This window comes from Dasypus novemcinctus, chromosome 2 (genome assembly GCF_030445035.2).
Source record: "Dasypus novemcinctus isolate mDasNov1 chromosome 2, mDasNov1.1.hap2, whole genome shotgun sequence".
NCBI lineage: Eukaryota > Metazoa > Chordata > Mammalia > Cingulata > Dasypodidae > Dasypus > Dasypus novemcinctus.
Genome location: NC_080674.1, coordinates 6,130,715 through 6,155,125, shown reverse-complemented (window position 1 = coordinate 6,155,125; position 24,411 = coordinate 6,130,715). Strand labels below are relative to the sequence as shown.

Here is a 24,411-nt window from a genome sequence, read left to right as displayed (position 1 = left end):
TCAGGGATGTGCTCCAGGGTGACCCCAAACCGCGAGCATTCTGCGTCTCAGCTGCCTGCATGGGGAGGCCTTTACGTGGCTACTGTCATGATGGAAATTTAGCAGAGGATGCACTTATTCCAACGGCAAAAACATACCTGATCTGTATGTTGACCACCTACTGTGGCGCTTAACTGCTCATTTAAGGGAGGGTGAGGAGGGAAGAGTGGAATTTGTGGAAGAAAGGAGGAATGCCCCATAAATCCCTTCAGGGGAGGCTCGGAAGTGCAGAAAAAGAAGACTAAAAGCTGGGGCATGCGGTCACCCCTCGGGCTGAAGTGTGGTTTGCTGGCCTGGCAGGGGAGCGGCCGCGGTAGGCCTAATTCCGCTGCCCCCATAATAGGGTGGTTGGTCGGGCCCACCGCCACCCCTGAAGGAAGCTCGGCATGGGCGCAGAGTGCCCTCGGGTCTCCCCTTCTCGGCAGCCATGCTTCCGCGGCCACCCCTCCTCCCAGATGGCGCCACCCGATGCCTTGTGGGGCGGCACCCTTCTTCTTCCTTCTCCCTGCGCAGGCGCAGGGCAGAAAATTCCAGTCTGCCCTTTTCCCCTCCCCCAACAGCAGCAACAGCCAGGCGTGGGTGGGAAACTCAAGTCTGCCCTCCACCCCAGCAACAGCAGCCACCAATCCCTAAACCCTGCCCCTTCCCCCAGCAACAGCGACAGCCAATCCCTAACCACCACCCCTCCCCCGTCCAGTACCGCCCACTGACCTTTCACCGGCAACCAATCAGAACAGGGCGTGGCTTCGACCAATCAGCCTTCCCCAGCCCCTATAAAACTGTTGCCTCTCCCTCAGTAAAGGGGACTTGCTTGTTTACCTTGTCTCCGCGGTAGTTCTTCTGCCGTGCGCCCTCCAGTCCTGAGAGCCCCTGACAAGGGCCTGGCCTCCCTTGTCCCCAGTTCGTCGCCTGCTTCTCCAGGCGACCCCTTCGTCGCTGGCTTCGCCGGGCGACCCCTTCGTCGCCGGCTTCGCCGGGCGACCCCGTCAGCCGAACCGCGCAACCCCTTGTGAGACCGATCCCTCGTCTGCTGCCGGACCGACCCCTCGTCCCAAGTGGGACTGACCCCTCGTCCCAAGCGGGACCGACCCCTCGTCCAGAGCTGGACCGACCCCTCGTCCACAGCCAGACCCCACCTCTACCGACTGAGCAAGCCGCCGCAGGGGCAGAACTCAGAGCAAAAAATACCATTTGTCCCCTTTCCCCTTTAATCAAACCATCACCTTGAGGTGTAAGGCCTAAACTTGAGGCCCAGTATCAGGGCTGCCTTGACGCCTGGGGAAACGGGGGAGCCCTGGTTCAGGGCCCTTGGCTGGACAGCCCTCCTTGTCGAGTGGACCCGGCCCAGGTCCTGCCTGTCCCTGCCAGCCGGCACCACCATTCGAACAAGACATTCCGGTCCTCCGGCAGGAATTGGGGGCGCCCTGCCCTCCTCCTGCAGAGCCCACCTCCCACAGCCCCCCCAGGTTGACTCTGCTCCTCAGTCGGCCCCGTGGGGCCCCAGGAGGCCTGGGGTGACCTCCTCCCACCGGCTGAGAGTCCACGGGACCCACCAACTGCTGTCCATCTCAGTGGTCCGGTGTGGGGTGCGGTGTGTCCAGCCACCTGGGCTCCTGGGGCAGGAACCCCTCACCAGTGGGGTGAAGAAGAGGCAGCTGATGATCTACTGGGCACCCTCGATGTGGTCTCGGGCAGAGAGGGGCATGCGTGGGGTGACTTCCCGCTGCCTTCTGGAGTGAGCACCCCTTGGCAAGCCCACAGAAGCCGAGGCGAAACGAGAGCCCCTTGGGTCAAGCCAGAGGCCACTGCCTTCACCTCAAAAACCCAAGTCCTTCCAGCCACTATTCGTGGAAGTGGTATTACAAGCACCAAGAGACAAGTATTGAGAAAGGGACCCTGAGAAAGCTCTCAAATGAAGAGAGATGACCAAAGACCCAAGGGTAAGCATCCAGTTCAGAAGCAAGTCTGCAAATAAAACACACCATCAAGTGACTCCATCCCGGTCCCTCCGTCCCGAGAAGGCCTGGAGGACCTGTGGGCTCTGACGCCTGGCCAATAACACGGTTCTCTCAGCCCTGCCCCAGGAAAACGACAGCTGGGTTTGTTGCATTTGATTCCAGCAGAGCAAAAAACATAGTTTTCACAGGTGAAAAATAGACAGATAGGAAGAGCTCCAAGTAATTGAGCCCGTTGTTTACCAACAGGCATAACAAGAGCTCAACTAGCTTTTTTTGGGGGGGGTTTATTTATTTTTTTTAATGTTGCATTAAAAAAATATGAGGTCCCCATATACTCCCCACGCCCCTCACCCCACTCCTCCCCCCACAACAAACTTCTCCATCATCATGAGACAGCCATTGCATTTGGTGAATACATCTCTGAGCACCGCTGCACCTCATGGTCAATGGTCCACACCATAGCCCACACTCTTCCACAGTTCACAGCTATCATCTGATTAGGTAGGATGGCTTCTTTCAAATGCCACTTTTTGGCAAAGCTAAATTTGCCACAGGGGTCTTTATTTTTTTTCCTTCTTTTTTTTTAAATGTTACATTAAAAAAAAATGAGGTACCCATATACCCCCCACCCCCCTCACCCCACTCCTCCCACATCAACAACGTCTTTCATCATCATGGCACATTCATTGTATTTGGTGAATACATTTTGAAGCACTGCTGCACCACATGGATAATGGTTTACATTGTAGTTGACACTCTCCCCCAGTCCACCCAGTGGGCCATGGCAGGACATACAATGTCCAGCATCTGTCCCTGAAGCACCACCCTGGACAACTCCAAGTCCTGAAAATGCCCCCACATCACATGTCTTCTTCCATCTCCCTAACCTCAGCAGCTACCGTGGTCACTTTCTCCACATCAATGCTACAATTTCTTCCATTACTAATCACAATAGTTCCATAGTAGAATATCAGTAAGTCCACTCTAATCCATACTCTATTCCTCCATCCTGGGAACCCTGGGATGGTTATGTCCACTCCACCTCTATATTGAGATGGGCTTAGATTCCACATGGATGATGGATGCAGTTCTCCTGCTTGCAGTTGTAGGCACACCCCGGTGTGGTGGTTGACCTTCTTCACCTCCATCTGGTTTATTGGACTTACCCTGGCCAGCTAACAGGGGTGTTTTAAAGACCTATTTTTTTAAAATGCCAGTAGACCTGTTGGAAGATTAAGAAATGGAGGATCTTTCTCCTCTGCCAGGCTGGCCGCCCACTAGCCTTGGTGTCAACCACACTTGGCCAGGCTCCATACAGCAGGCACACCCTAAGGGGTGCTCCTGCCCCCTGCAGGAGGAGGGTGGTCATCGCGGGTTGCTAGCTGGCACCTACCTGCCAGACCAGGTGCTCCTTGGCCCCCGGCGTCGTAGACAGGCAGATGCTGAGCACGATGGTGTGGGAGGACGAGGTGAGGACGCTGGCAATGATGGCGTCACGCATATTGAACGGCAGCATGGTGTAGGCCACGAAGATGATGAAGAGGAAGAAGGACACCTGCAAGAGGGAGGAAGGACAGGAGAGTGTCAGTGAGAGGGCAGGCGCTGGGCAGCCTCGGCCAGTCCACGCAAGGCTCGTCAAATACCTGAACCACACCTCCCTGAGAAACTACTAAAGAAATCACCTGGATCACATAAAGGACTAGCTGGTATGATAGAGAAAATAATATTTTTCCCCCAAAATTTGGGGATTTCTCATTTCGGATTTTGAGCCGATGCCCGTCATTTTGGTTAATCCGAGCACTGCAAGGCCACGGCTGCCCGACTGGTCCTAGGATAACAGCATGTCTACCTGTGCTGGACAAAGCACCTGTCCAACCTGGGCGTTATTTACCAAACAATATCAGGAGAGAGGACAGGTGCCGGGGAGAGTTCCTGAAAGTGGATATTTAATAAGCAAAAAGAGAAAGGCTTGGAATGGGAAAGAAAATGGCCTGGAAGGTAAGACAACCAAGCACAGAAGAATATCCTAAAGGCTAAAACGATGATAAATCAAGTGAAACCAGGGACCAAATTCAGGGTCGGGGGAAAAGAGGAAAACGGCATTTGGGAGCATCCGCACACAGCTCTTCACATTAAAAAAAAAAATGGGCAAGACCTGGCCTCGCTTTCAAAGCGTGACCCGCATTGCTTTCAGGCAACCCCAAAGGCCAGCAAGGCTGGAAGGAGCAGGAACATCGTGCCAGCTGCTCTGCTGCAAACCAGGACGTGAGTCAGGGAGAAGGCCCCGGGCGAAGGACTCTGTGCCCGATGTGGTCACACAGGGGAAAGCGTGGATGGTGGCGGCTGTGCCTCCCCGCCAGTGTATTCTAGGGACCTGCCCTGCACACTAAACGCTGTCCCCACCTCACTGTTCAACAGAGGTGGCGCATCAGCTGTGTCTGCACAATTGTCGCAGCCAAGAGAGCGCGGGAAAGGCTACGGGCATGCCCAGACAAAGGCACCAACACCTGGAGCCCGAGGCTGCGCTGTCATTTTCTGCTGGGAAATTCCAGCCTCAGCCCCCAATCCTTCAACCAAGAGTGGGGCGCGCCTGAGGCAGCGGCGAGGCTGCAGAGGTAGAGGATGGGCAGCCTGGGGGCTCGAGGGGCCTGGCCACCCAGGGGAAGGCGGCGCGGCTTCTCAGGGTGCGTGTCCTGGAGGAGGGCACCTGCCGGGCCAAGATGGAGGGGTGCGCTGCGCCCCCTCAGAAGTGCCGCCAGCTCAGCTGCCTCACACCAGCAAGGGAGAAACCCAGTGTGAGCGGGGAGAAAGGTCAGGACCCTCCAAGGCCAAGCTTCTTTCTGCCTGTCCCCCTCCTACATGCCGAAGGCCCGGGGCCCCAAGTGGAGGCAGATGCATTCCCGTGGCCATACATTCTGCCCAGCAAATGTTCTTTAGCCCCTTTTCTTCTTTAAAAATAAAAGACTAGGAAGCCTTTTTTCAGTAAAGTAGGATTATTTAGCATGACCTCATTTTACTTGTTCCATGCCATATATGGAATTTGAAACCAAGGCAGGACAATTATCCTCACAGAATTTACATGCCAAAATGTGAAGCGGAGACAGGTAAAAACGGGGCTTCTCTTTTGAAGTTTTTTTTCAGTCAAATCCCAAATGCTAAATCTTACACTTACCCTAACTCTCCATCTAACCTTATCGCTAGTTCTAACCCTTATCCTAACTTTAAAGCTAACCCTAAATCTTACGGTAAACCTGACCCTAAGGCTTACATTTGCCTAGAAGAACCTTAAACATGACTCTAAATTGAAGAGCTACACTTGTCCTAACCCCATGTTAACCTCATTCTAAACCTCACCCTAACCCTAATTCTAACATTTACAATAATCCAAACCAAAATTCACTTTATCCTAAGCCTAAACCTATCCCAATCCTGACATGAACCCTGTCCCTAAACTTATATTTATTCTATTCTTAAAGCAAACCCAACCTCAATACTAAAAGTAATCCTAAACCTAGAGTTTTCAGTTTCCTCTCTCCTAACCATAATTCTCATCTTATTCCTAAAACTAACTCAAACCTTACACCTATCCTTAATCTAATTTTAAACAAAACCTTAACCTTAATTCCAAATTTAACTACCCTTAACTTTACATAAACCCTATTCCTAAATCAAACCCAACTTATACCACCCTGTGTTTTTTAAAGATTTATTTATTTATTTCCCCTCCCCCCCAAACCACCCCAGTTGTCTATTCTCTGTGTCTATTTGCTGCACCTTCCTTGTCCGCTTCTGTTGTTGTCAGCAGCATGGGAATCTGTGTTTCTTTTTGTTGCATCATCTTGTTGTGTCAGCTCTCTGTGTGTGTTGTGCCATTCCTGGGCAGGCTGCACTTTCTTTCGTGCTGGGCGGCTCTCTTTATGGGCGCACTCCTTGAGTATGGGGCTCCCCTACTCGGGGGACACCCCTGCATGGCACGGCACTCCTTGCGTGCATCAGCACTGCGCATGGGCCAGCTCCACACAGGTCAAGGAGGCCTGGGGTTTGAACTGCAGCCCTCCCATGTGGTAGACGGACGCCCTATCCACTGCGCCAGGTCTGCTGCCCTATACTAATCCTGTTACGGTAACCTTAACATATAACCTTATAATATTAAATCTAAATGTAATCTTCTCCCAGTCTTATCCCCATTTTAAACCAAATGTCTTCATTTTATCCTTACTCTAATCATAACCTCTAAACGAATTTTAACCCTGCTTTAACCATTATTATAATCCTAAACTTCTCAACCACACAATGCTACTAATAAATTTATTCCAATCTAATTTTAACAGTAACCCTAAACTGAACCCTTCCACATACACTAACTCTAAATCTAAACCTAATCCTAACGCTAGAGCAAACTTTAATCCTTCATTTCAGTCTAAATCTAGTATGCACCCTAATCCTAACCCTGATACTCTCATCCTAATCCTAGGTATAAAGTGGCCTTGACACTAAACCTGGCCCTTACCTAACTCTACCCCTAACCTTTAGCCAGCCCCTTGCTCAAAAAGTGACACTAACCCTCAGCTGAACCCAACCCTAAAGCTAGCTCAGACTCTCCAGTTTTCTTCTTTGGGATTCTCCTGTGCGAGGCACTGATCCCACAGGCAGGCTGGGCTATCACCCTCACTCCACCTTTCTAAGGATGGAAGATGCAGGAGTTCTGGAACCCACAATGGCCTTCTAAAGCCTCTACTGAGAAACATCAGCATTTCCTGGCGCCTGGCGCCCACCTCCCTGCCCAGCCCTCCTCATGCTTCAGCTTGCTTTGTCTTCACGGTAGCACTGAGAGCATTTATAAACTCCACTCCATTTTTCATAAGGGGTGTCTCTGGCCCAGAGAGATGGGAAACTTGCCTAACATCTCCCAGCTCCTGTGTTTGAACCCTGGAGTCTAAGGCTGCTTCCTGTTCTTGCGAACATTTTACCCCATTTCCCCCTCTAGTAGACATGAATAATTAATTAGGAGAGAGGGAGGCCGGAACTCTAAAAAGAAGACATAACAAAACCCTTATAACGAAACCATCTCTCTGACCCTAAAACAGAAAGGCCAGTGTGTGCTGTTTGCTGCTGACATAACAACTGTTTAAAGCATCTAGCGGAATACCTCAGATAAGGAATTTCTTCAGTAAGTGGGACTTATTTTTAATATTTCATTTCAAAAATTGCTCATATTTCAAGCACAGACTCAGATTTCATTCACTTGTAAATATTTAACTTCTACTTTATGTTTACAGGATGGTTTTTAACAAATAATAATCTACAGAGAACAATGATGAATCAGAGAAAATAATTACACTAAATACTTGCAAACTAGGTGATGAAACAGACAACTTTAAATAAAATACAGAAGAACATACAGAATCTGTTAAGCAGGGTTTCTCCACCACAGGGCAGCTGACTTTTGAGCCAGCTCAATCTTTGTCATGGGGGGAGGGGCATCCTATGTATTATGGGATGGATAGCAGCATCTTGGCCTCTACCAACTAGATGCCAAGGACTCCCCTCCTTCCTGGCTGGGAAAATAAAAAATGTCTTTGGGCATTGTTACATGTCTTCCAAGGGCCAGTGCCACCCCCAGTGGAGAATCACCAAGCTGTAGGAAAGATTTCTTTTAGAAATGAGAAAAACAGCTGGTGCTTGGTCATGGATCATTGGGAAAATCCATATAATTTGGGATTTCTAAAATCTACCAAATTTACAGTAAGTGTTTAAAAATAAGGCATTGTTATTTGGAAACAGCATTTGTGAAAAAAAAAAAAAAAAAAACAAAACCCTTACATCCTAGATGGGGAATTAAATGGATATTTTCAGGTATGAAAATCCAACAATTACAAGAGACTCCGTTACACAACTACGAATTCTTCTAGTGCAAAATCTTTAGCATTTGTTTGAAATTGTAACATCTGAACAGCTTAATTCCAGATGGCCTTGAAGTTCTAACATTCTTTCAAGTGTGATTGAAACCTCTGTGAACATTTTGAGTTTTGAAGCAGAAGCACGTGGAAAGCTACCTCTCTTCCTAGGCCCAGTTCAAACACAAATTCTGACGATTCCTCCCCCAAAAGGCTCCAGCCACTTTCCATTCCCCTGGGCAGTAAAAGCCACAGTCCTTACAAGGACCCCGGCCGCAGCCTGACCTCCCGTGAGTCCCTGACCTCAACCCACCAGGTGGCTCCTGCGTTTATTCTGTGCTCCTCCAGTTTATCAGCATCTACTCCCTGAATAACGTCACAAAACGTTCCCCTACCTCCAGGACTTACTGGCCATGACACTGAAGACAGATTACATTGATTTTTTTTTTAAAAGATTTATTTTTATTTATTTCTCTCCCTGTCCCCCCTGTTGTCTGCTCTGTGTCCATTTGCTGTATGTTCTTCTGTGTCTGCTTGCATTCTTGTCAGTGGCACTGGGAAACTGCGTCTCTTTTTTGTCGCATCATCTTGCTGCATCAGCTCTGTGTGTGCGGTGCCACTCCTGGGAGGACTGCGGTTTTTTGCATGTGGCAGCTCTCCTTGCAGGGTGCACTCCTTGTGCGTGGGGCTCCCCTATGCGGGGGCACCCCTGTGTGGCACAGCACTCCTTGTGCATGGCAGCACTGCGTGGGCCAGCTCACCACATGGGTCAGGAGGCCCTGGGTTTGAACTCTGGACCCTCTGTATGGTAGGCGAACGCTCTATCAGTTAAGCCATGTCCACTTCCCAGATACATTGATTTTTAAATGATCAGTTCTCTCCTGGGTGAGTCAATTACACTTACGAACTCCACTGAGCAGATGTTTATCTGATGCCTGGTGGCAGGCAATACAGACGCTGGATTCACAGGAAACAGCCCCTACTCTGAGGGTCTCCTACTTGGTGTGTCTCCAGGAGGCCTTGGGTCCTAGAAAAAGGGATCGTCCAGGCCTGAAGGCTTGGAACCCATCTTAACTGATGGAAGGAGGGATGGCCAGGCTTAGGAGGTTTAGCCCACAGGCCAGGATTTCCGGGGCCCCTCTCTGCTACCGGGGCCCTGGAGGGTTGTCCCACCAGGTCTCCCCCTCAGCTCTCTCTCCACACAGCACTCAGCTGACGGGACATGGGCTCACGCTGCCTACCCAGCAGTGCGCACTCTTGAAGGAGGCCTCTCAGTGAGGTTGATAGAATCAACTCAGGAGGCAGAAAGGAAACACGGCACTTTCTCCAAAAGGAAGATCTTCTGCACAGAAAACTCATTTATTCCCCAAAGGCAGGCAGGCAATCCTGCAGGACTACCAAGGGCACTTCCCGAGATGACCAGTCACGGGGTGTTCGTAAGTCCCCAAGTGGGCTGTGGCAGAGGCAGCGTCGGAATTGTGCAATAGAATAACGACGGCCCTGGGAAGGACCCGTGAGACCGTTTGACCCCCTCTTAAGAGGGGAGCTAGAGGAAGCCCGGTACACGCAGAAGTAGATGTGGCTTCACCTGCCCCCTGCCCACTTCACGCCGAGACCAAGCCCCAGCTCAGAGCTCAAGAGCTTCTGCCTACTTAGCCTCTTGAGAATCCAAGTCAGGGACTGCAGGCCAGAGTCCACAGTATCAAGGGTATTTACAGCTCTTGAAGCTCAAATAATTTCACAGAATGATTTCTTTTCCCTGTTTAACAGGAAATTACTCTGAATGTGAAGAGTTGAGGGCCAGCCCAAGCAAGGGGCGAACACGGAATCAGAAACGGGTCCTGACTGGCCTTCACAGCATGAATTGATTGTGGTGACGCTCCTATTTCAGATTCCTGGAGAAAAGTCCATGCCATTTCACAGAGTGTGGTTCGTACTTCTTTCAGAGGCCATTGGCAAGCAAAAGTTTCCAGAATATGCCAGGAGGAACTTAAAAAATAGAGCTCCTGACTTTTCTTTCTAAGGATGCCTCAAAACTAACACCTTACTAAAGTTTTTGCTGTTTATTCTGTTTTCTTCTAGAATGTTTAAGCCAGCATAAACAGCAAGATAATCAGGGTTAGTTATGTCAATGGCCATGGTTCTGTTGAGAAACACGCTGTCAGAAAAATATTTTCTATTTTGTTGTGCTAATAGCATTAAGTGATACAACATCCCAGTGAACATAATGTAAGTATTTTATAGCCAGTAGTGAAAAAGAGCTACTCAAATTACTTTTCTCCAAATATCTGAGAAATTATAAATATCATAGTATTTAAAGTTCTACTTGATTCTCAGACACACAGATTTCACTAAAACCCGTAGGAATTATACCTCCTAATCAGCACAGTCCAGTTCTTAAAACAATTTTGTGTTTCTAAAAGTCATGTTTTTAAAATATAACTAGAAGTGCACCAAATGTTTGTAAAAATTCTCTGAGTATTCTGAGGAAAAGATAGAATTCTTGAACATATTTATCTACATGAACATTCTGAAAGGTAAGTTCTAAACCCAAAATGAAAACATCCTCATAGATGCTATTTCCATCTCAGAGTACATGATGATATTTAGAATATTTAAACCCTTTTAGTAATTAGAAACATTTTAAACTTTCTGGAAATAGTCAGAAAGCTACCTGGTCAGAAATGTGCTTTATCTTTCTAAGAAACAAAATAGGCAAAATGATACTTACTTCTTCACCTAGATTAGTATTTCCTTATCTTTTTCCTTGATCATACGTCATATTAGGATCGCTTTGGGTCTCTTTTACATTTTGAGTACAAATACCACAAACTGTGTAAAATAGTCTTTTCTTCAGTTGCAGGAACCTTGGCCCTCCCCGTGCTGAGTGTCAAACCACCAGTAGGTGTTCTGGCTTCTCTGAGTGTCTCTTAAAGATTATCTTCTCTCTCAAGCTTAAATTTCTTCCATTTCTCCTGTTTTCTTCCTCAGATCCTTCCAGGGGAGGAAGTTACACAGGCGTGTGTGCACATGTACATACACACAATCCACAGATTCCATCCCACTGAACTGCCACCAAACCCCACCTCTTGTGCTCAGTTGAGAAGCCACCTCTTTCTAGGTCAAAGATAAAGTTTTATCCACAAGAATAAAACCAAGGGAATGGATTTCCTCCAAAAAAGAGCTCTGGATCTCAGACCCAGGAAGAATTCCACAATTCAGGTCACAGGTGCTTCTGGAGCTTTCTCTTTTCAGTGGCTCAGGATTCCCCCAGGCTTCAGAGGACTCCTCACGGGCTCAGATCTGAGGTCTAATTCCTGATTTCATTCCCATACACCACAGTGTATTACACAGGCTGCATTAAACAGAGACCCTGAATTGTCGCAACAGGCCTGGCATATGTGGGTACAAGTCTTGTCCTGGATATTTGAGTTCTCATTCTCCATGATCAAATAAACCACCTCTCTCCTGGTCCTCCCCATCTCGTGCAATGAAAAGTTATCCTCGGTAGTTATCCTTAATAGTTTTCTCTTTCACCTTCTCTCCATCCCTGAAAGACAACCCGAACCTACACACTGCTTTCCATTTATGGCCACAATCCCAGTAAATTGCATAACCATCCCTGAATTCCTGCAACAACATCCCAGCTGGACTCTCTGCTTCCATCATTGTCCCCTAGAATCAACTTTCCATGCAGAAGTCAAAGTGATCTTTAAAAACCTAAATCCAATCATGTCACTCCCCCTCCATTTGTGTCCCTCCACTGGCTTTCCAAGTCCTTGCCATGCCCTCAAGTGTCCCCCTTAGCTGGATCTGGACTCCTCTCCATCTCCCCTCCTCCCTATTCCCATCCCCCATTGTCCATAGTCTCACCGTCCTGTCCTTCTTGCTCTTCCCTTGACAGCCTCAAGGCCTTCACACAGGCCCCCAAATGTTCTTCTCCCCAAACATTCTTCCCCAGATCTCCCCTTGGTTGGCTTCTTCTCATGGTTCAGTCCTCGCGATTCAAACGTCACTTCCACAGAGAATGCTCCTGCTGATCCCCTCATGTAAAATATCACCTCCTTCATTCTTCATAGCACTGTTGGGATTAGACTGTCTATTTCTACTTTTATTACTCATGTTGTCTCCCCCCATACAAACATATGCATCATGGGAGCAAAGACCTGCCTGGATGGTTTCCTACATCTGAGAATAGCACCTAGTACATAAAAAGCCTCAACAAACATTTGCTAGAGAAAAGAATGAATGGAACATTCAGGTGCAATTACAAGTAGAAGTTGATGGGCAGGGAAACCTGAGGAAGTGGATGGATTTGATGCATATTCTTAGTGATGTGTACCTCAAACCACATGAGCATGCCTCTCCTGACATTCACTGATTCCCCACCACCTCATGGCAGCACCTTAAATCACTGTCATTTTCATTTCTCTCCTCAATGACAAAGATAACTCAGTAAGCAAGGTACCCCAAGTGCATGGCCTCCATTAAAGATGTGCTTAACCTGTTAGTCATTAAAAGCACTTTTAAAAAAGTATTGAAAATTAAACAAGCTTCTTAACATTGATTGTGTGTCCTGTGCACTCTAAACTATGAATGTGGGATACCTTGGTTCTGGCTATAAAGCACTGTCCTCCCAGCTGTTCCTGAGTCCATTACTTATACCTTCAGGGTGCAGGAGGTCCAGCATTCTTAGCACCTTCCATTATTCCTTGGACTAATAATGACCCTGAATAGTCCTAGCTTTGTAGAGCTTCAAATCTTTGTGACACCAAGTGTGACCCTTGAACCTGAACCATCAATCTCACCTGGGAGCTTGCTAGAAATGTACACTCTTGGAGTCAGCATTAAAATAAACCTCATGCTATTAAATAACCTACTGAAGAAGAAATCACAAGGGAAGTTAGAAAAATACATTGAACTTACTGAAAATGAAAACAAAATGTATTAAAATTTGAGAGAGGCAACTAAAGCCATGCTTAAAGGGAAGTGTGTAGCATTAAATGTATATGTTATATTGAATTATATCATATCAATTATATTACACTACCATCCTCTCCATGGGAATTTCCAATACATCAACCAGATGAAAATGGGACAAGGATAACTCTGTATTCACCTCTATCACCAGTTCTTTTCTAAGAGCTTCTGCTAAATGAATATTGGATAAATCCATGAAATCAGTAGAATGTGAAGAATAATGTATACACATCTTTTGACTTGGCTACAGGCTTCTATTTCCTGAGCTTCCAGACCCAACTGATTTCAAAATATGTAAAAATTTCTTTAAAAAACATTTCTTTTCATCTTTATTTCTATATAATACGCTAAAAGGACCAGAAAAATGATTCCTGATGATATGAGTTCTTTCTGGGCTGTTTTGCATACATCTTTCAATGTGGTCATTGTCCCATTCTGCTACCTCCATTTTAATGATACAAAATCCTTATTCAGAGGAGCTAACTATATTGTCCATTTGAGCCATCAAATAGTATTTCTATGTGAATATCTGAAAATTTTAAGCAGAACCTCATCTTTCTTTCTGTGAAAAACTTACTTAGAAATATTTGGAAATTAACTTTATTTAATTTCCAAAAATCCTTTATGACAAAAATTCAAAATAAAAATCCAGAGACACCTTGAAGACTCATGATAATAAAGAGTTTTACCTATACAGCTATAGGAATATTAAGCCTAGAATATTTCTGAATATAAACTAAATATTTATAGACTGAAATTTTTTCTTTAAATATATTATTAAGCAATACAATACATACTATTTTCTTGATGGAAAACCTGGCCTCCAAAAGAGAAATGATGAAAACATGACTCACTAGGTAGTTTTCATTCTTCTTCTGAAAATGTATTCAGAGCTAGAGACATTGATGATGGAGTTAGAGGTAAAACAATAACTTTTACTATGTCTTTTTTATTTGAAATAAGTGGGAGGTATATCATGCATTTTTAAAAGCTTGAAAAAGAGAATAGTAGGAAGTAAAAAAAAAAATCTGACATAGCAGAGAAACAAAGACAGCTGGCTGTCTTGTACAGCCCTCCCTCCATTCTTTTCCCTCCCCCTGCTTCAAACAGGATGACAACTGATGTGGTTTCCTAACCACAGTGACTTCCTTTCCTCCTAAGTCCTTGTTTGGCTGTGGATGTCCATATGCCTAGACATGGCATCTCACCCTCATCATTCATCATGCATGCATTCTTTATTTATCAGTATTTATTTTATCTCTGTGCTATTCAGAAAGTGAATCATTTTATTAGCTCTTATGGATAATGCAAAGGCCCCCTTTTCAGAACACTTGAAAACTCTTGGAGTGAAGGCTCTTGCATTCTTGTCTGTTTATTTCCCATAACTCCTTTTTACCCCCTGAATTGAACATAGTGACTGAAGAGTCTATATGCTAGTCTGATTTGTTTAGAATTGAAGTCTGTAAACTTTCCACCAGCAATGAACAAACTGCTCTCTCATGTTTAAATGTGGGGAACCATTTTTATCCTCATTGTTAAAGAATTTGAACTTTGTTAGGCCTACAAAAATAGTACACGAATACTGTATCCACATTATACTTCTGTTTCCTATACTCCTATTCAGAGTTTTCAGGATTAGTTTTGGAAGGCAATCACTTAGCCAGCATAAACATGAGAATATACGGCACCCTTGACTATTCTTAGGGCACAGCTTCCCAATTTAGAAGCCTGTGGTAGAATATATTACTCGTCCATAATTTTTTCTTCTTTCATTGATCTTGCCATGGAATTGGGCAGATGGAGTTATACACCTCCCCACCCCAAGGACTTTGGACTTGGCCACGTGACTTTCTCTGAGTACTAGAATATGGGCAGAAGCAATAATGTTCCAGCTGAGACCCAAGGCTTTAAGAGGACTCAATGTGAGTTTCTTTGGCCACCTTGGAATATTGGCCATTGACCATGATAAAAGCACGGTCTCGGAGGCTGCATGTCTTTCAACTGTGTCCTGGATTGAAAACACATATAGCAAAACTGGACCCAACTCGTAATTATGGAGTCCACGCTACCCAGGTGAGCTGGGTGGGGCGAGCAGAGATCAAAAAAATTCCAACCAACCTACATACTTGCATGAACGATGATTTAAACTGTTATTTCTAGAAGCTACTGAAATGTGTAGATTATTTGATATTCAGCATTATCAGAGAAGAAGTAACTAATACAACAATTAGTATCAGACATTAGGTGCTCCTGCAAAACATACCTAAAATATGAGTCACTGCCTTTGGGACTGGCAAGTAGTATTTATAGGACTCTGGCAAAATGTTTACCACTGGGAAAATAGTTGGTAAATATGACTACTAAGACAGTCACTTGTCAAAAATGTCAGGTTTAAGATTTCTGAATTGCATGATAAGAGGCTTTAGAAACAACAGAACTGAGGAAAAGAGCACTCTCAGAGATAGATGACCTAATATTAACCTTTTGTCTATCTCAAAACATTTTACAAACAGGATTTATTGACAAGTATTTTCTTATTTTACAATTGGCTAAAAAAAGGTGCTGAGTGGTTAAATATTTGGTCCAAATTCATAAAACATCATAAGAACCAGCCACGACCTTATGCTGATACAAAACATTATTATGGCATAATCCCTGAAGGTCAACAGAGCAACATACAGTCAATATCTTCAGTGCCCAAGATATTCATTTTATTCAAAATAAAATAATCTTGAGGATCTATATGCCTTACCAAAAGCAACTGGTTTTAACACCACACAACTATTTTCCTTAAAACATTATTTTTCTCCTCAAACGCAATGAGGAGAATAGCAAGTTCATTTGGAAGCAATTAGGCAAAGTGATGTTTATTAGAAAGTGTCTGCTTATGTATTATTTCCTGTTGCATGGTTAGGAAGAAAATAATGTGCTCCTTGATGACTTTTAATCATTGTTTTTCAGAAGGTAGTAAATAACTTTCTACTTTCTGACCTTAGATTTTACAAAAGTGACCCCATTAAAATCCTTCTTTTTATCCCTTGAAGATCTGGGGAAGGTAGTCCTAGCTGCTTGTATTTCCAGTATATAATAATACAAAATTTCTATGCATGTGTGCGCATGTGTACGATGTTGTGGAGTGTGTATACGTGTGTGTGTGTGTGTGCTTAAGCTTGAAATCATTGGCTAAGATGGTACAGTGTTAGGAACACCTACAGATAATGCCATACGTTATCTGTATGAACTAGCGTTGTGTTTTTCAGGGTTCACAATCTTATTTTATTTTATATTTTATTTTTCAGCACCCCTCTAATTCTTTATACAAATACTTCATTGAGTTCTTGGCATCAGACTAGGCCGAATCTGTGGTTAATGGGCTGTGCCAGAAGCAAGAATTACCTTTTTTTCTATTCACGTAAAGATAAATATTGCTGTATAAAGCCATTTGGAAAAGAAGGGAAGAAAATGGGTGTCCTGGAAAATGACTGATTAATGCCATCTTAGAAGTGCTAAAAAAAAAAGTAAGGTCCTCATAAAAAAATTAAATGTTCTGTGAAAGGGCTCTTATTCATATTCACTGTTTTGGTCCTTATGAATATTCATGCCCTTATTCTTTTGAAACATTATATTTATTTAATTTGAAAGGCCAGTGCTTCAAATGAGAAAAACTCATGCAAGGAAAATGAGTGAATTATTCATCAAAAAACAAATATTGTTTTGGGACTCTGTTTTATACTTGTGTATTCAACATCTACCCAAGTCAGCATTCAGCTGCGCAGCCTGTTTGTTACAGTGGGCTCTGCCCAAAGAAACACCCACCAAGTTCTATGGACCTTCTTTTCTTTTCCTGTTCTCTGAAAGAGGTAAATTCCAATAGCGAGAATGCATATACTTGAGCCATTCTTGAATTAATACAATTTTTGCCACAGTTCTGAAGTCCAGTCCCTCAGAATGATGGCCCCCCATATGCCTTACATTCTCTCATCTACATGGGCTCAAATGGATTAGTCTTCAGCACAGTTCTGTCCTTCCACAACAAATCAATCCTGCAACGGTAGAGCTACTTTATTTGGTGCCATTTGTTTTTTACAGAAAGGGTGCAAATCCCCACAAGGTCTACCTACCACATCAACTGTCCTTCTGGCATTTACATGGGACTCCATGGTTTGCAGAGGACTTGGGCTTTCTAAGTATTATTTTATGCTCTCAAAATGATTCAGTTTGAGGTTTATGCCACAACTTACAACATATAGGCATATTATTTAAGGAAATGTGATTTGACCACCGGTATAATGAAAACCAGTCGTGACAAACCACACTTTCACAGGCTTTGCATTACGTTAAAGTCATTTCAAAGATGAGAAAGCATTGCATTTACTTCTGGATGAACAATATTAAGTTTAAAGTGATAACCATACCTACAATCACTATTTTTTTTTAAGATTTATTTTTTATTTATTTCTCTCCCCTTACCTCCTCCCCCCAGTTGTCTGCTCTCTGTGTCCATTTGCTGTGAGATCTTCTGTGACTGCTTCTATCCTTATCAGTGGCACCAGGAATCTGTGTTTCTTTTCTTTCTGTCATCTTGTTGGGTCAGCTCTCCGTGTGTGTGGTGCCATTCTCAGGCAGGCTGCACTTTCTTTCGCTCTCCTTACGGGGCACAATCCTTGCCCGTGGGGCTCCCCTACATGGGGGACACCCCTGCGTGGCACAGCACTCCTTGCGCGCATCAGCACCATGCGTGGGCCAGCTCCACATGGGACAAGGAGGCCTGGGGTTTGAACCGCAGACCTCCCATGTGGTAGGAGGATGCCCTATCCATTGGGCCTAGTCTGCTTCCCCCTACATTCACTATTAATGTTTAATATTAATAACCAAATGCACATTCCTGTTTGTATAGGCAATATGTTACAGATCGCAATGTTAACTTAAAAAATGGGACATTTTCACACTCTGGGTATATCTATTCTCAATTCTATTGCTTTGAATATGAAATCGATCCAATAGGTTTTATTTGAAGAAATAATGATTCTAGACACAGCATAATTTAATTTGAGTTTCTGTTTAGCTTCATTACAGTTGTTCTGCTTTTTTTCTGGTTCACAACTGGTTTTGGCTTTGCCAGTTTAGGAACAGGCACCTTCTTGTAAGAGGTTCTTTTCACACACACCAGAGCACAATGGAGGTGTGTTAGATAAAGAGCATCCGGTCACAAGGTCCTGGGCTGACATAGTTCCCAGGAGCAGCCAAGTGGGCTCTCCATCCCAGAAACTAAGGGAAAGGAGACGGGCCTTCACGTAAAACCCACCTGCATCTAAGCACAGCCAAACCTCTGCTTACAAGTGCCTTTTGCTGAGATTTTCTGTGGCTGTAACTCCCATGAAGGGTAGACACAGGGTAAGTAAATGTCTACAAGCTGCTGTTTTAAAACACCGTGTTTTTCCTTATGCTGTTCTCTCTCATTGAAAACCATCACTGCCTGTTATTGTTTATGTTTTTAACTTGATTAAATGATGTTCATTCTTCAAGATTTGTCCCAGAAAGTCTTCATGCCACTGCTGGGTTGACCAGGTGTCCATCTGTGTGTACTGAGGCTTTCCTCCCTATAGAGAAGCTGTCCTCTGTTCCATTGCAGTCGCTCTGGGACAGGGGCCACATGCCCTGCTTCATAACCATCAGAACGGCTGACATTCACCAGATGCATGTAGCAGGCTCATTTTGGGTGTTAGGGCTATTGATGGATATGGAGAGTAAGTCACAGACCTGAAGCTCCTTGCCAGGCCCTCCCCAACAGCAGGTGGCAGCACCTGGGTTCAAGCCCTGGAAGTCTGGTCCCAATGTGCAGCCCCAACTCCTCTCTCCTGCCACTGCACCCCACCTAAAACCAGCAAGTGATGACTGAATTGACAAGCCTTTGAGTTAAAGGCAGTCTTACTTACAAAGCTCAAACGTAGCAGTAATCATCAAGAATGAGCAGACGTATATGATCACAGGCTATCGGTTTCTCACTGTCACCTATACTTAGTAAAATTTATGTGTGCTTCTGCCTTAATGTGCTTAGATCTAAATATTTTATTACATAATTAATTACATACTTCTCAGACACTTTTAAAATCTTGAGAGGAGGTTTTTTAAGAACAACGGAAAGCATTTACTACCACGTCACGAATCCAGGAAAAATCAAGGCACAATTACTTGGATAAAGATGGGGTTCAGTGCGGCAGGTGCCATTTCACGTCTTCCTTCACTGAACAGTGTTTCCCAATCACCTCCTGCATGTCCAGCCCTGTGCTCTACACGGGAGACAGCAATGAGCAAAGGAAAACCACCGCTGGCCTCCTCATGCTGTGAGCAAAGACCAGGCAAACAGGAAGCTCCGGCAAAGGTGACTGGTGCTTTGAGATTGTACCTAGGGAAAGCAACAGGAACCCAGAGAGGAGACAGTGTGTTCCCTGAGAAGAACCTTCCAGGGAGAGGGAAAAATGGGGGCAAAGCCTGAGAATGATGGAGATTATGTTGGTCTAGTGGTTTCCAAATACATTGGGTAATTCTAATTGTGTCAATCATTGCATTGGAAAAAGCCAGTTTAGGGAAGTGGATGTGGCTCAAGTGATTGAACTCCTGCCTACCACATCAGAGGTCTGTGATTCAGTTCCCGATAACTCCTAAAGAAGACAGCAAGCTGATGCAATGGGCTGGCGCGGCAAACTGGCACGAGATGATACAATAAGAGACACAAGAAGAAAGACATAATGAGAGACCCAACAAAGCAGGGAGCAGAGATGGTTCAAATGATTAGGCACCTCCCTCCCACATTGGGGGGCCTGGGTTCAGTTCCCGGTGCCTCCTAAAGAAACAAGGAAGATGAACAGGCACAGCAAGTGCAAACAACAAGGGGATGGAGAGCAATAAATAAATTTTATAAAGCCAGTTTAGAACCAGGGTCATTTACTCTTTTACTGAAAAGCTTCTAAGAAACCGTTAGGAAAACATATGGTTGAATTATTCCAGAGAGTGCTTCTAAAAGGAATCCATAAAACATGAACATTCCAGTGATTACGAGTATATATTTGAACCATCTCTGAATCTGGTTTCCTTTATGGTGAAGACCCTTTCTCCTGGACCCCATTGCTGGCTTAAGGATATGCGGACTTAAACTGGGTCTGTAATCACATTTAAACACCAGAAAAAGGTGGAGCTTCTCATTTATTCCCCAGCTGGGTTGTGTCCCAAGGTATCATCACCTGGCTGCGCCTTGCCCCCTCGCCGGGGTGGAGCAGCAGCCTCCCCGTGTGGGAGAGGGGCCCTCCGTGTCTGGGAAATTGTTTCCTGAGAAGCCCAGCTGTGAAAACGCTCTGATTTGCGGCAGCCATACTGCTTCCCCACCAGCTGCCCTTCTCCCCCCACTCCTGCCCTGCCGTCCTCCTGTGAGTGGGCTGCTTCTCAGAGCGGCAAGTGGAATCAAAGGAAGCTACACCTGCTGCAGGTAAGTTTTTAACTGTTCCATTAAGTTTGCATTGCACAAGCACAGCAAACGTTTCTAAGGGAACCAGTCGAGTTTGACATTAGCATGTACCCTCTAGTCACCGATCTTCATGTAGAAGCAGATAAAAGAATAAGCACTGAATGAAACCACCACTGTAGGAAATCCAATAAGAGGATGTAAATGTTTATTTTTTAAAAGATTTAAAAAAAAAAAGCTGTTGAGAGTTGTGCTTATGAAGTTGAAGTTTAGGAAATGCTGCACCACTGTCAGATCTCTCGACCAGCTCAGACCACACACAGCAAAAACACACTTCTACTTATGGGTTGAACATTTGTTGAGCACTCTCAAGCAATACTTTTGTGCCTCAGATATAGAATCAATTATTTCTCGAAGGATCCTGATTTCTTTAAGGGGAAAGATATTTAGAAACCTGGAACAGGATGGTCACCATTTTTTAATCTGCTCATTTTCCTTGCATACAACTAAGAAATACAAATGTAAATATATATTATAAGCCAAGAGTTCCTGGTGATTCTTCCAATTCAAATACAGCACTACAGTTGCATATTTTGCTTGGACTAAGTGAGTGAGGCTTGACTCAGGTTGAGTCCCTGCCCCCTTGCTGGGTCTGATATAAATGGACTCAAGGGATGGACAGGAAAAAGGGAACTTCCATGTTTGATGTTGTCATGTAAGAGACAGGATTGCTTAAACATGAAGCTGGGCCCATAGCATAGCTCAAGAGGAGACCATCCCGGCTGTATATATACCTGATTGCTTACAGCTGAACTTGGGAATACATAAGAACAGTTGAAGTTTAGGAAGTGCTGCACCACTGGGCCAGAAAGAGAAGCACTTTGCCAGCTTGCAGCTGAATTTGGGAAGAAAGAGGAGCAGCTGAGCCTGAGAGAGGCAGCCCGGAGGGGTAGAGGAGACCAGGAAGAGATCACCAGTGATCTTACTTCAACACATGGCAGCTGACTTTGGTGAGAAAGCACCTCTTACGATGTTTTGAATTGGACTTTTAATGGTCTTGGAACTGTAAGCTTTTACCACAAATAAATACCCTTTATAAAAGCCAGCACATTTCTGGTACTTTGCATCAGCAGCCCTTTGGCAAACTAAAACAGGCATTGAATCTTTTCATAGTCCTTTTCAGCATTTATTGACCATATTTAATTTTATGATTATAATATGACTGTTATATCATAATCATTATATTATCCATATTAGCTAATCAGATGATATTTTTGCCCCTAAAAGCTACTAATATGATGAATTATATTTAGTCATGTCCTAATATTAAACCATCCTTGCATTCTTGGAAAAAATCCCAGTTAGTAATGATGTATGGATTTCTTAATATGGTATTGGATTCTGTTTGCTAATGTTTTTTATTGATATTCAGAAGAGAACTTCAACTGTAGTGTTTTTTTTGAAATATTTATTACTTTAAAATATTGATATTATACTTGTTTCATTAAAAGTCTTTGGAAGTTTTCCTACTTTAAAAATGTTCTTTGATAAAGTATGTACAATTAAGACAATCTGGTCTTGAAGATTTAATGAAATTCTCCTGTAAAGCGTCAGGGCCTACAGCTTTATTTTGGTAAGGTTTTTCTTTGATCAACTCCCCTTACTTTTTCTCTGGACACTGATCTATTCATATCTTCAATCATTACTGGAACAATTTTGATAAAGATATATACTAGGAAATCATATTTTTCATCTATTTTGCATAGTTTTGTATAACTTTTTCTTTGTTTCATTTCCTTTATTCCAATGTATTTCCTATTTTTTATTTGATATATTTGTCTTTTCTCCCATTTATCCTTGACTAGGTTATTTGGTAATTTTCTCTTTTGATGATCGTTTTCAAAACACCAGTATTTTTGGTTGATTTATTAGTTTGGATACGTTTTTATTCTGTCTCATTCACTTCTTCATACTTTAATTTTTTTTTTCTTTCTTCGTGTGTATAGGGGAAGTAAATTTGTTTTTCTTTTTCTGGTTTTTGAGCTAAGGCTTTAATTCTTTCATTTTCATTCTCTCATTTTATTTATATATGTGTTTAGACTATGATTTTCTTCTGCTCTGTTTTATGTGCCATTAAATTTGCTATGTAGTATATCCATTACTATTATTTAATAGAAATTCTGTATTTTTTTACATTTCCCTTGTCATCTAAGAATGAATTAGTGTTTAATAGAGTTTTTAAAATTCCAGTTGGCAGTTTTTATTTGTAATTTACTTTTCAATTTAATTTCTAGAGAATCCTACATTTTCAGAGAATACTACTTATTATTTTCTCATTCCTAAAAAATATGTTGCACCTTTCTTAGCAGCTCAATTTTTATTGAAACCTCTAGGCACTTCAGATGAAGAAATGCTCTTTCTTAGCACGTGTAGCATTCAGTTTAGACCTCTGAGATCTACTTCATTGAGCATTCCATTTAGATCTTCAATATCCTTCTTAGCTTTTTGATGCCTTGCCTTGACTTGGCCCGAGAAAGGTGTGTGAAAGCCTTCAGGATGTCTGCATCGGTCTATCCGCTGCCATCTCACCCGGTTTCTACCTTGTCTGATATCAAGATCATATTCCCTCTTTTTCATTGTTTGCATTTGTACAAACCAACCAACCAAAACCTTTCTGAAGAACTATTTTACATGAGTTGGATTTTACTAAGTCAGTTTAAGATTTACATTTACATTAAATGATATGAGTAAAATGCTATCTCTCACTTATAAGTTTATATGGATATTTCTGAGTGTAAAACCGTGTTTCTTTCTTTAGATGGATTGTTTTCCTTGCTTTGTCTATGTCTTCGAATTTAGAAAGTCTTGCCTTTTGGTTCTAGTGGCATCCCCTATACTTATATATTCATTAGTGTCCTTAGTCCTTCTTTTCCTTACAAGGTGTAAACTATTTATTTTGTCGACTTTAAATGATACCCTTTGACTCCCACCTATTACTTATGTATTCATCAATGAGCTAAATTTCCCCTCTTCACATTTCCTCCCAGTTTTGCATATTTTATTCAAGCATAATATGATATGGAATCACAGAATTCCTAAATGCATATCTTGATGAACATGACAAAGTAAACAGGTTGTATGACCAGAACTCAAAAAGGAAACAGAATATGCCAAACATGCCAGAAGCCCCTCCTCCTGCTCCCCTTCCAGCCACCACTCACTCACAACATAGATTAATTCTGCCTGTCTTTAACCTTTACATGAATGTAATCATACTTTCTTTTAAATTTGATTTTTTTGATATCTGAGGATTATGAAATTTCCTCACGTTTTGGGGAATTCTCCATATGTGTGTGATCACACCAGCTCCTTCATCCTCCAAGCTGCCTGGCGTGCCACTGTGTAAATATTACGTAATGTATTTAATCATTCTTCTATTAACAGGCATTGCATAGTTTCCAGATTTAGACTATATCAAAAGTGCTGATATGAGTATTCTCGTACCTATCTTTGGGTGAACATGAGTACACACTAGTGTTAGATATAAACCGAGGTGTAAAATTACAGAGTAATAGGTTATGCACCTGTTGAACTGTAATCAATACGGACTCCCAGTTTTCCAAAAGAGTTGAACCATTTACAGTACCAAAGCAGGGTGCAAGGGTTTCATTTACTCTGCCTCCTTGTGATTTGCAGAAAAAATACCCCCAAAACATACATTCATTCACAAAATCTATGAATATCACCTACAAGGCACAAGAATGGCCGTTAGCCTCCATGGCAAGACGTGATTGCAATAGGGAGGAGCTCACCCTGAGCTACCCCTAAATGCCATCACAGCTGTCCTTCCGCAGAAGAAGAGGAGGAAAATCAGACACAGGGACACAGAGAAGCGTTGATGTAAGGAAGAGCAGAGAGAGATGAGTCGGCAGGCCAAGCACAGTCCCAGGAAGGGGAGAGGCAAGGGACAGATGCTCCCGACAGCCTCCGGGGAAGTCTGCCCTGACGGCCCCGGACTTAAACTGATGCCAGGGTTCTGGTCGCCGGAACTGGGACAGAATACATTTCTGTTGTTTTA

The 24,411-nt window shown here is 43.6% G+C and overlaps 1 protein-coding gene across 2 annotated transcripts in view; it reads right to left on the bottom strand.

Moving 5' to 3' along the window:
• Nucleotides 1–24,411, bottom strand: part of ADCY2 (adenylate cyclase 2) — a 455,060-nt gene that overhangs the window by 322,983 nt on the left and 107,666 nt on the right. For both annotated transcript variants that reach the window (XM_071207382.1, XM_058306528.1), the window contains exon 3: nt 3,391–3,552. In XM_071207382.1, the coding sequence (XP_071063483.1) occupies nt 3,391–3,552 (162 nt within the window). The remainder of the gene's footprint in view (nt 1–3,390; nt 3,553–24,411) is intronic.